At 38.7% G+C, this 12020-nt stretch overlaps 1 protein-coding gene across 13 annotated transcripts in view; it reads left to right on the forward strand.

The window, feature by feature from the left end:
- The window catches only part of CCDC73 (coiled-coil domain containing 73), a 153404-nt gene that overhangs the window by 120172 nt on the left and 21212 nt on the right, over positions 1-12020 (forward strand). For 12 of the 13 annotated variants that reach the window (XM_051825570.2, XM_070071699.1, XM_051825535.2 and 9 more), the window contains 2 exons: positions 281-385; positions 9271-9381. In XM_051825570.2, coding sequence (XP_051681530.1) covers positions 281-385; positions 9271-9381 — 216 coding nt within the window. The remainder of the gene's footprint in view (positions 1-280; positions 386-9270; positions 9382-12020) is intronic. The other variant, XM_070071711.1, reaches the window with a different exon arrangement.

Here is a 12020-nt window from a genome sequence, read left to right on the forward strand (position 1 = left end):
ATTTTTGAATAGTGTCTTTGGATCCACAGTCCATTTCAAGTAGTTATCAATTAGTTTAAACAGTAAGTTTAAACACTAACTTTAAGTTTACAACTAACTTTGTAGGAAATCATGTAATAAAAATTATTTTAGATAATTAAGTCGTACACTATTCAAGGTATTGAAATTAAAATATAAGGGATTAAGAAACTAGAAAATATATTTGGAGAATGCTTTAGAAACATTGCACTGTCTTAACATTTCTAAAAATTGGTAATACCATGTTTATATATTTTTGAAGGGTATCATCATTTCTTTCCAACATATGCAGCAGTTACTTCAGCAACAAATTCAAGCTAATACTGAAATTGAAGCAGAATTTAAGATACTTAAAGAAAATAACCAGGTTATCTATCTATTTATCTATGTTATGGTGTATTTTCACTTAATGAACCTCCCCTATGTAACAGCATTCATCTGTCTAGTTGCATCAGTTTTACTGAGATCATTTTGAATTTTGGGAGTCAGGTATTGGTTTCCTTCATCAACTTGATATTAGTGTCTTTAGTAATGAAATTTTTTCCCCAATATTTAAGTTACTAATTTTTAGATTTTATCAAATATATGGCTTTATTTTATAACAAAACAGATGGGATTCTTCTTTGTCTTAAAATTGTAGCCAAGGTCCAAAACTGAAAGTAAAAGATGAGGGATGAACATTGTGGCCCAGTGGGTTGAGCTGCCACTTTGGACTTCTATATCCCATGAGTGCTTGGTTCAGTCCTGGTTACTGTGCTTTTGGATGGAGTTCCTGGCTCCTGGCTTTGGCCCAGCCCAGACCCAGCCATTGAAGGCATTTGGGGAGTGAACCAGTGCTCTCTGCCTCCTAGTCTCTCAAATAAATAAATTAATTAATTAATTAAAAATATTTAAGTTCAGGGGTACAAGAAAAGGAAGATGTCATCTTGTTCATATGACAGATGCTTACCATAATAGAAACCTGAAAGTCTATTTTGATATTGTCATTAGAATAAAATATGGTAAGTACTGTGGAAGAGCTTGACATGGGTTTTTTAAAGAGCGTACAGATTGAAACCCAGTTCTGGTCTAGAAATTGCAAAGAGGAAAGTTTTTGGAGTAATGTTTGCCACTGGGGATTGAAGATTATGCTTGTTCTAACACTGTGTGATCCTGGAAGGGCACACAAAAGGAAACCTTGGTGGTGTTTGGGTTATACATGAAAGAATGTGGTGGAGGACCAGGAACTGCCCCAGGTACCACTGGGGCAAGTGTTGAAATGTCCAACTCAAGTTAGGATCTGGGTCATATTCCACTGGGGAGGCTGTTAGAAGATATTTCTGTTCCTCCCCCTACCCTAAACGTTCTTGGTAGCAAAGAACACAGGGTGAAGCTGAACATTTCCCATGAAAACTACAGTCATCTTTCATGTGGACACCATTGTCAGTTAAAGCCAGGGCCAATTTCTTGCATATGTGACCAGTTGCTTAAGGACTCACACTCAAAAGGGCCTCCTGCTTCAGGTTTAATGTTTTGTGGTCACTGTCTTAATGTTTTTATCAATTTTTATCTTTGAATTTGCATTTTATAAATTATGTTTTCCAGGACAATGGATTATATGCTGGGAGTTTAGAGCCCAGCTCAAGCATTGTCTTGTCTCCCTTGCCTCCCAGGACTGGTTCTTGGCTGTTGACTTTTCATCTTTCTAGTGACATGCCCTGTGCCCTGCCTAGCCACTCCCTCCTTGTTTATTTGCGTGATAACTGTGGGTTGACCATGTCACATTTGCGGGGAAAGGCTTGTGTTGTGCTGCTGACCTCTTGGTGGGGACATAAGCAGGGAGTCTTGGAGTCAGGCATAGAAGCAGCTATCCTGTTTCAGGTTGGCAGTGACTTGGCATGTTAGACAGATGACTAGTAGGGACAAGGAGTGAGCTCCTAGTCCAGGTACTGACTGCATCCCTGCCAGGCAGTTGCAGTCTCCTAGGAGTTACCTATCTGCCATGGAAGATGGAGGGCCCATGGGAAAATTGACTCCCCCTTTTCTGGCCAAAGTGATAACATGTGTACAGCAGCTGGCAAGAAGGGGAACCTGGCAGTTGTGATGGGTCATTCTCATGCTAAGGGTAATGAGGCCCTTAGGTACCTATGAGAGTCTGCGTTTGCCTTGTGAGTATTTCCCTGCTCAGTAGACCATGACATTAAATAAAAATGAGTAACACCATGACAGATTGAGAGTGAGAGAGGCTAAGAAGAAAAGGAGATATTTTCTACTTTAGTGCCTTGAATACTTTCTCTCTCTCTCTCTTCCTCTTCCTCTTTCAAAAGCAGAGAGGGGGCCAGCTCTGTGGCATAGTGGGTTAAGCCACTGCCTACAGTGCTGGCATCCCAAATGGGCACTAACTCAACCATTTCATGATGAAATATACACCTAGAACATTTAAGTCTCATGATTAAACAAAACCAGGATTAAATCTTTGTCTTGATACTAACCCAGCACTATTTCTTTTTTTTTTCTTTTAATGTTTTATTTATCTATTTGAAAGGCAGAGTTACAGAGAGGCAGAGGGGGAGTGGGGCTTCCACCACAATGGCTGGACGTGAGCTGATTCATAGCCAGGAGCCAGGAGCTTCTTCTGGTTCTCCCACCTGGGTACAGGGACACAAGGACTTAGGTCATCTTCTACTGCTCTTCCAGATCATAGCAGAGAGCTGGATCGGAAGTGGAGCAGCCAAGACTCGAACTGGCATCCATACAGGATGCCGGAACTGCAGGTGGTATCTTTACCTGCTATGCCACAGTTCTGGCCCTCCCTGCATTATTTCTACAACATTATACTGTTAAGATTTATTCCTAATTCTATGAGAACTGCCAATTTTGTTAGTAATGTTAAAGCCACAATTCTTTTTTTAAAGAATGTTATATAGAATAGACTTTATTTTGTTTAAAAGGCAAAGTTACAGAGAGAGGGACAGGCAGAGAGACTGTCCATCCACTGGTTTACTCCCCAAATGGCTGCAATGGCCAGGGCTGGACCAGGCCGAAGCCAGGAGCCAGGAGGTTCATCTGAGTCTCCTAGTGGGGTGCAGAGCCCAAGCACTTGGGCTACTTTCACAGGCGCATTGGCATTGGAGGTGGAACAGCCAGGACTCAAACTCGTACTCATATGGGATGCTGGTGTGGCAGGCAGCAGCTATTCATACATAAATAATTATGTTTTGTTTTGAATTAATAATGACTATAGGGGCCAGTGCTTTGGCGCCGCAAGTTAAAGCCCCGGCCTGCAGCAGCACCATCCCGTAGAAGTGTCGGTTCGAGTCCCGGCTGTTATATTTCTGATCCAGTTCCCTGCTAATGCACCTTGGAAAACCGTGGAGGATGGCCCAAGCCTTTGGGCCCCGGAACCCACAGGGGAGACATGAAAAAAGTTCCTGGCTTTAGATCAGCTCAGCTCCAACCTTTGCAGCCATCTGGGGAGTGAACAAGTGGAAGGAAGACCTTTCTCTCTTTCTGTCTCTACCTCTCTCTGTAACTCTTTCATATATTTTTAAAAAATTAAAAATGACTATAAATGTAGCTACAGAACCTTTTAACTACAGGTATGATATCTAAAATAATCCAACGTCTTTCTATTTAGTTGTCACAGTCAATACCTGGGCCTGGTAGTATGTGGACAAACTAGGTTTTATACAGTAATTTTTCAAAGAATTGTTAGGAACTGGGTAGAAATTTTAGCTTTTTATTTTGGTAAGTAATGACAAAAAGAAACCCACCATCTATAATCACTGTCATTTTACAAAAGAACATTTTAACATCAAAAGTATATTAAGAACATAATATCAAGATAAAGGACGGTTTTCTGTACAAAAAGACATTTGATGACCTTATATTGACATTTTTTGCCATGGACTAGTGAAAATTTTGTCATGGATCAGTACTTTTCTGCAGATTGGTGTCTGAACTACTGATATATAGCGTAACAAAATATTAATGTTGAACTGTTGCTAAGGATTATGCTGCATAGATATCTCAAGTGTTTTCTTGAGGAGCATTCTAATTCTACCTGCACTAAAAGGGATCATTACTCTTGATAATGGCCAACTGTTTTTCAGTGCTCTGCAATCATGCTGTCATTTGTCTTTCTTTTTTAGTAATAAATTTTACTGCACAGAGACCTAAATTCTCATGATAGAAAATATTTTCTACTCAAATAATCCAGTTAAAAGCAGATGTGTTCCTAGTCATAGTATTAAAAATAACCATTTACTTCCTTTGCTCCTATGGTCTAGTATTAACAGTATTAACTAGGATAATTTGCTTATTTTTTTGATTGGGTAAAGCCTTAGGAGGTGGTTTTCTTTTCACCTTCACAATATCCATTTTTAAACTTGTTAAATAAGACCAAATATTTCCTGATAGACTATAAACTCTATTAGAACAGAAATGTTTTCACTGTTGTAGCATAAGAACATAAAACTCTATCTGGCAGGTAGTAAGAATTTATTAAAATTTTATTGAATGAATGGTGAACAGTAAATAAACTTGTTTTCTTCCAAATTTTGGATATTGCCTAGAGCTTCTGTTTAAATATATTGAATTGAACCCACATTTGCTTCTACTTTCTTCTGAAAATGCCTTAAAATAACCTGAATAATTCTACAAGGGCAAAGAAGTAAAAGTAGGAAACCACTCAGCCCCCGATTTTTTTTTTTTCATGTGGGAACCAGGGCTGGGCCTTTAACGAAGATACAGGTAACCCATGTCTCACATTGGAATACCTGGGTTTAATATCCAGTTAAGACCCCTTGCTTTAGCTTCCAGTTAATATCCAGTTAACACCCCTTGCTTTAGCCAGTGTAGACCCTGGGATGCAGTGGTGATGACTCAAGTAATTTGGTTCCTGCCACCCACATGGAGGACCTGGATTGAATTCCTAGCTTCAGCTCATCCCAGCCCATTTCCTGCCACTGCAGGTGCTCTGGCGAGTGTACTAGTGGATAGGAGCATATTTTCTCTCTTTCTAAATAAACCAAAGTGAGAACCAGATGGACAATTGGTAATTTGCTTATTAGCACATGATAAGTAGAAACCCAACTCAAAGATGCAAAGTGGTCAGAAATTGCAATTGTTGTGTGCTTCTGGAACTGAGTTGCAATTGAAGTCCAAGATAGAAGATGTATTTAAGAGGCTGTTGCACCTCCAGATTTTTCCCCCATCTTGCACAAGTAGGCACTACCCCTCTCCTACTTGGCAGAGATAGAGATTTACATTGTGTAGTTTTTTTTTTAACTTTTATTTAATGAATATAAATTTCCAAAGTACAGCTTATGGATTACAATGGCTCCCCCCCCATAACTTCCCTCCCACCCGCAACCCTCCCCTTTTCCTCTCCCTCCCCGCTTCCATTCACATCAAGATTCATTTTCAATTCTCTTTATATACAGAAGATCAGTTTAGCATCTATTAAGTAAAGATTTCAGCAGTTTGCACCCACATAGAAACACAAAGTGTAAAATACTGTTTGAGTATTAGTTATAGCATTAAATCACAATGTACAGCACATTAAGGACAGAGATCCTACATGAGGAGTAAGTGCACAGTGACTCCTGTTGTTGACTTAACAAATTGACACTCTTGTTTATGGCGTCAGTAATCACCCTAGGCTCTTGTCATGAGTCGCCAAGGCTATGGAAGCCTTTTGAGTTCACCAACTCTGATCATTTTTAGACAAGGTCGTAGTCAAAGTGGAAGTTCTCTCCTCCCTTCAGAGAAAGGTACCTCCTTCTTTGATGACCCATTCTTTCCACTGGGATCTCACTCGCAGAGATCTTTCATGTAGGGTGGTGGTGGTGTTTTTTTGTTTGTTTGTTTGTTTGTTTGTTTTTTTGCCAGAGTGTTTTGGCTTTCCATGCCTAAAATACTCTCATGGGCTTTTCAGCCAGAGCCACGTGCCTTACGGGCTGATTCTGAGGCCAGAGTGCTGTTTAGGACATCTGCCATTCTATGGGTCTGCTGTGTATCTCGCTTCCCATGTTGGATCGTTCTCTCCCTTTTTTATTCTATCAGCTAGTATTTGCAGACACTAGTCTTGTTTATGTGATCCCTTTGGCTCTTAGTCCTATCATTATGATCAATTGTGAACAGAAATTGATCACTGGGTCTAGTGAGATGACATTGGTACATGCCACCTTGATGGGATTGAATTGGAATCCCCTGGTATGTTTCTAACTCTACCATTTGAGTTAGGTCAGCTTGAGCATGTCCCAAATAGCACATCTCTTCCTTCTCTTATTCCCACTCTTATATTTAACAGCGATCAACTTTTCAGTTAAGTTTCAAAACTTGAGAATAACTGTGTATTGATTACAGTATTCAACCAAAAGTATTAAGTAGAATAAATAAACAAAAAAATACTAAGAGGGATAACATATTAAGTTGTTCATCATCAGTCAGGGCAAGGACTGATCAAGTCACCGTTTCTCATAGTGTTCATTTCACTTTAACAGGTTTCCTTTTTGGTGCTCAGTTAGTTGTCACTGATCAGGGAGAACATACAGTATTTGAACTCTGTAATTAACACACAATTATTCTTAGGTGTTTAAATTTTAACTGAAAAGTGATCCCTGTTAGGAATCTGGAAAGCATTATGCTGAGTGAAATAAGCCAGTCCCAAAGGGACAAATACCAAATACATTGTGTAGTTTTAAATATAGCTGAGATTGGGAACATCCAACGGTGTGCTGGAGCCAACTTGTAGCAGTGAGAGCTGGTTGTTAGATATTAAGAAATTTTGTGAACTGGTTCTTAAAACAATGATATCTTGAAATTGGCCATGTTGGCCGGCGCCGCGGCTCACTAGGCTAATCCTCCGCCTTGCGGCGCTGGCACACCGGGTTCTAGTCCCAGTCGGGGCACCGGATTCTGTCCCGGTTGCCCCTCTTCCAGGCCAGCTCTCTGCTGTGGCCAGGGAGTGCAGTGGAGGATGGCCCAAGTGCTTGGGCCCTGCACCTCATGGGAGACCAGGATAAGTACCTGGCTTCTGCCATTGTTTCAGCGCGGTGCGCCGGCCATTGGAGGGTGAACCAACAGCAAAAGGAAGACCTTTCTCTCTGTCTGTCTCTCTCTCTCACTGTCCACTCTGCCTGTCAAAAAAAAAAAAAAAAAAAAAGAAAGAAATTGGCCATGTTGGGCATATATAACATTAATGAAAATGGCCAATGCTGCAGGGTTTTGTTTTGTTTTGAGAGCTAGTTCATCAGTATACTACTAGGAGTATTTTATTGAAGACAGGATGGAAAGTCTGAACACTGAAGGTCGGAAACTCCAAGCCCAGATTCCCCAGTTAGGGGACAGCTAGCCTAATATCCAGGGATGAAGGATAATGAAAGATTTGTTTTCTGGGGAAAACTAACTTGCCCAAAAGAGAACACTATAGCTCCTGCAGTTAAACTCTCCCAATACAAATTGCTCAGTCAGATCAACCTACAGTGAAATCCACCATTTGATGGAACTTTTCAATCAGCTTTTTAATAGCTCATTCTTAAACATACACATGTAGGTAAGGATTACAATACATTTGAAGAAAGCCTGTCATATGAAAAATACAAAACAAAATGAGAATGAAAAAAATCTTATAGAAATTAAGAAGATTTATATTTGTTAATCCACACAAGAAGAATTAGGAGTCCATAAAGAAGCATTCGTAGAGTGAAAGAGAGCCATAAATAAATCAGCAAGCATAAAAATACACTGGAAATGTTGGAAGATTCATGTTGAAGTGGTCTTCTAGAAAGAAGAATCAAAAGACAAGAAGATGGAAAACGGGAAAAAGAAAATTAGGGGATCAATCTCAGGATTGATCTGAGGATTGGTGACTTTCACAGAGTACAGAGAAAATGGAGGGAGAAGTAGTGATCATAGAACCAATTCAAAAAGGTACCCGGGCTGAAGGAAATGAATTTGTTAATATATGTTAGTTTATTAACATACTACTGTAAATATTTAGAAACTTCCGTGTTGTTATAAGCATCTGTGAATTAAGGAAATGTTAACTCTTACTAATGATAATTATAATACCTTCAAATGGAATGAACAGGCATTCATTTTGGATGCTCTCAAAGATATATTTCCTTGTGAGATAGAGGAGAATCTTCATGTCAAAACTGCAAAATGTTTTTATTAGATAAACTGCCATAATTTTATCTTTGGATGTTGATATTTCAGATGTAATTGAGATGGAGTATCTTTAGATGGGATTCTTCTGAAACCTTTAAAATGAGACGTCCCTCTATATAGTAATATGGGAAGAAAGCAAGGCGTACTGTGTTTTCAGAAAGGCAGATTACATATTGATGTACATATTATATGGTCTCATCTGTGTTTAAAAAGATATCTTATGTGTTTAACAAGATACTTATATGCTTCTAATTTCTGGAAGAATACATAAAAATTGCTGAAGTGATTATTTCTGGAAAGAAGAGTTGATGGAGGATAACTTTCCTGATTATTTCCTTTTGCATGTCTTGTTGTTTTTACCCTGAGTGTGCATAGCTTTAATAAGGATGAACAAAAGAGCTTGAACATTTCTCGTGTATTGGATTTGTAGGTAAGAGTTCTTACTGCTTGCATTCACAGAATTTTACCTGGGTCATCAGCAGACATTGAAGAAATTTAATAATATTGGTGACACTGAATTAATATTTTTAAAATCCTAGTCTTAGAAAAGATATGGTAGTATTTTTACTTTTTAAAAGTGTTTGTGGGGGGCAGTGTGGTGACAGTTCTCATATCAATTTGATGAAGTAAGTGTTAATATAAATATTTAACTTATTCTAAAATGTTAATTAGAAATTAAAATTGTATTTAAGGGTTTCTAGCCAGTTAATTTCTGAAATACACAGGTCTGAAAAAAATGTGTGGTAGTTAAATTTTTTAGTAGTGTTAGGCTGGATTATGCTACATTTCATACTTTTCAGTGCTGTACTTTATATTACTTTTTCAGTACATTAAAACTTATGCAGTGAAACTGAATAATGGCAATGTTTTTATACCCTTTTATAGCCATTTCTTTATCATAACCTCCCCCTATTTTCTGTTAGCTAAACTATAAGCACCTTTGTGTTAATTTATTAAAATTATTGTTGAGATAGCACATTATCACTGGTCTGTATGGCACTTTCAGCATGTTCAAAGTAAAGGTCCAAGCAACATAAAACACATCAAAATTCATTAATGTGGTATTGATTATTTTTTGGATAATTAATTTTATTGCAGACCCTTGAAAGAGATAATGAGCTGCAAAGGGAGAAGGTAAAAGAAAATGAAGAAAAGTTCCTTAATCTTCAAAATGAGCATGAAAAAGCACTAGGAACTTGGAAGAGACATGTAAGTTCATTAAATAATAAAATATTAAAATATTTTAAGTAGTTGTAGATATTTTAAATAACTATTAAATGCTAAGAAAATATCATAAAAGTAATACACAAATAAAGTCAGACATATTTTCTTATTGCACTCATATGTCAAAATGTGAATGCTTTTTAAAAGCTAAATTTAATAACGTTCCCTGAAATATTTTCATGCATGGAAGACCACACATATATGGGGGTGTATGTGTGTGTATGTGTATGAGAAAGAAAGAGTGAGAGAGAATACAAGCTGAATAACCTTCCACTTGTGATTAAAATTGATTTACCTTTTAATAAAACCTTTGCATAGTATTTTAGTAAATGATTAAAAAATGATTTATTTACTTGAAAGTCAGAGTTATATAGAGAGAGGAAGAGAGAGAGAGAGAGAGAGAGATATCTTCCATCTGTTGGTTCACTCCCCAAATGGCCACAATGGCAGGGGCTAGACCAGACCAAAGCCAGGAGTCAGGGGCTTCTTCCAGGTCTCCCACATGGGTGGAGGGACCCAAGCACCTTGGCCATCTTCTGATGCTTTCCCAAGTGCTGCATTAGCAGGAAGCTGGATCAGAAGTAGAGCAGCTGGGGGCCGGCAATGTGGCACAGCAGGTTAATGCCCTGGCCTGGAGTGCTGGCATCCCATATGGGTGCCAGTTCAAGACCCGGCTGCTCCACTTCCAATCTAGCTCTCTGCTACGGCCTGGGAGAGCAGTAGAAGATGGCACAAGTCCTTGGGCCCCTGCACCCGCATGGGAGAACTGGAGGAAGCTCCTGGCTCCTGGCTTTGGATCAGTGCAGTTCTGGCCATTGTGGCCATCTGGGGAGTGAACCAGCAGATGGAAGACCTCTCTCTCTCTCTCTCTACCTCTCTACCTCTCTACCTCTCTTCTCTCTGTGTAACTCTGACTTTCAAATAAATAAATAAATCTTAAAAAAAAAAAAAGTGAAGCAGCTAGAGCTCAAGCCAGCGCCAGTATAGGATACTAGTGTCACAGGCAGTGGCTTTACCCACTATGCCACATTTTTTTTTTTTAAGATTTTTTTTTTTTATTTGAAAGAGAGAGAGGAAGAGACAGAATGGTTCACTCCCCAAATGGCCACAATGGCCATGGCTGGGCCAGGCCAAAGCCAGGAGCCAGGAGCTTCTTCCAGGTCTCCCATATGAGTAGCAGGGGCCCAAACATGTGGGCCATTAGTAAGGAGCTGCATCAGAAGTGAAGCAGCTGGAAGTCAAACTGGTATCCATATGGGATGCCAGAATTGCAGGTGGCAGGCTTACCTATTATGTCACAATGCTGGCCCCTAGTAAATGATTAAATAAAGAATTATGTGTGTACTACTATTATTAGCTTACCTATTTTGCTTTCTTCAGCACTTTGGTTGAGATGTATTAGAGCTATGTTTAGAATATGTATACAGAAAATTGAGTTCTATAGTAGTAGTAATTTATCATGAGAGTTGATAGATTATGGATATGGCTGTTTTTGTATATTTACTTTATACTGAATTTTAATTTCCATGTAGTAGGTAATAAAATAATATAAAAGGATATAACCTTAAGTTGTACAATATAAGGTTCACTTTCAAGATTGTAAAGTCCCAAAACTGATTACTCTGTTTTAATGTCAGTTTTAATTGCCCTTTTTATTCTTATTAAAGAATTAATGGAGTAGGAAGTCAGTACTTATGAGTTTCTGAAGTTATAGTTTAGAAAAGCCTGACCAATACTAATTGTAGTATATTGCTATATTAATATTATTTAATTTTTATGTAAATTCCAACTAGAAAACATTTTCTGTAGATGATTTTTTTTGACAGGCAGAGTTAGACAATGAGAGAGAGAAAGACAGAGAGAAAAGTCTTCCTTCTGTTGGTTCATCCCCCAAATGGCCGCCATGGCCAGTGCTGCACCTATCCGAAGCCAGGAGCCAGGTGCTTCCTCCTGGTCTTCCATGCGGGTGCAGGGCCCAAGGACTTGGGCTATCCTCCACTGCCTTCCCGGGCCACAGCAGAGAGCTGAACTGGAAAAGGAGCAACCGGGACAGAACCGGCACCCCAACCGGGACTAGAACCCAGGGTGCTGGCACCGCAGGCAGAGGATTAGCCTAGTGAGCCGCGGCGCTGGCCAGATGATTTTATTTAAATTGTTATATAAGTAACTCTGTTCATTTTCAGCTAATATTTTTTGGATTTATAGTTTGGAGTATTCAGTTATTCACTGATGATTTTGAAGCATTTAACTCAAATCTAAGAAGATTGTGCTTAGTTATATCAGGGTACTAAAAAATGTTTAATAATTTCTATAGTGTAAAGTATCATTAAGCAGTAAGCATATTAATCTTCATTTTACCTACATTGTATCCCATACCTCCTTCTTATCCTCATTGTTTAAAAGATCATGGAAATGGTACTGTCATGATAAGGAAAATGATAAAGTTAAAAAGTCATATAAAATTATATATGCCAAGTGTGCTACACACAAAGAAGGAGATCAATTGAGTTAAGAGAATTGAATATTCATTTTCTTTGATTACGTTACAACCATGCTCCTCTCCCAAGAAAAAGTTGAATCAAGAAAAATTGGAGGGCTGGCGCTGTGGCGTAGCAGGTAAAGCT

Source organism: Oryctolagus cuniculus, chromosome 1, assembly GCF_964237555.1.
Source record: "Oryctolagus cuniculus chromosome 1, mOryCun1.1, whole genome shotgun sequence".
In the NCBI taxonomy this organism is placed as follows: Eukaryota; Metazoa; Chordata; class Mammalia; order Lagomorpha; family Leporidae; genus Oryctolagus; species Oryctolagus cuniculus.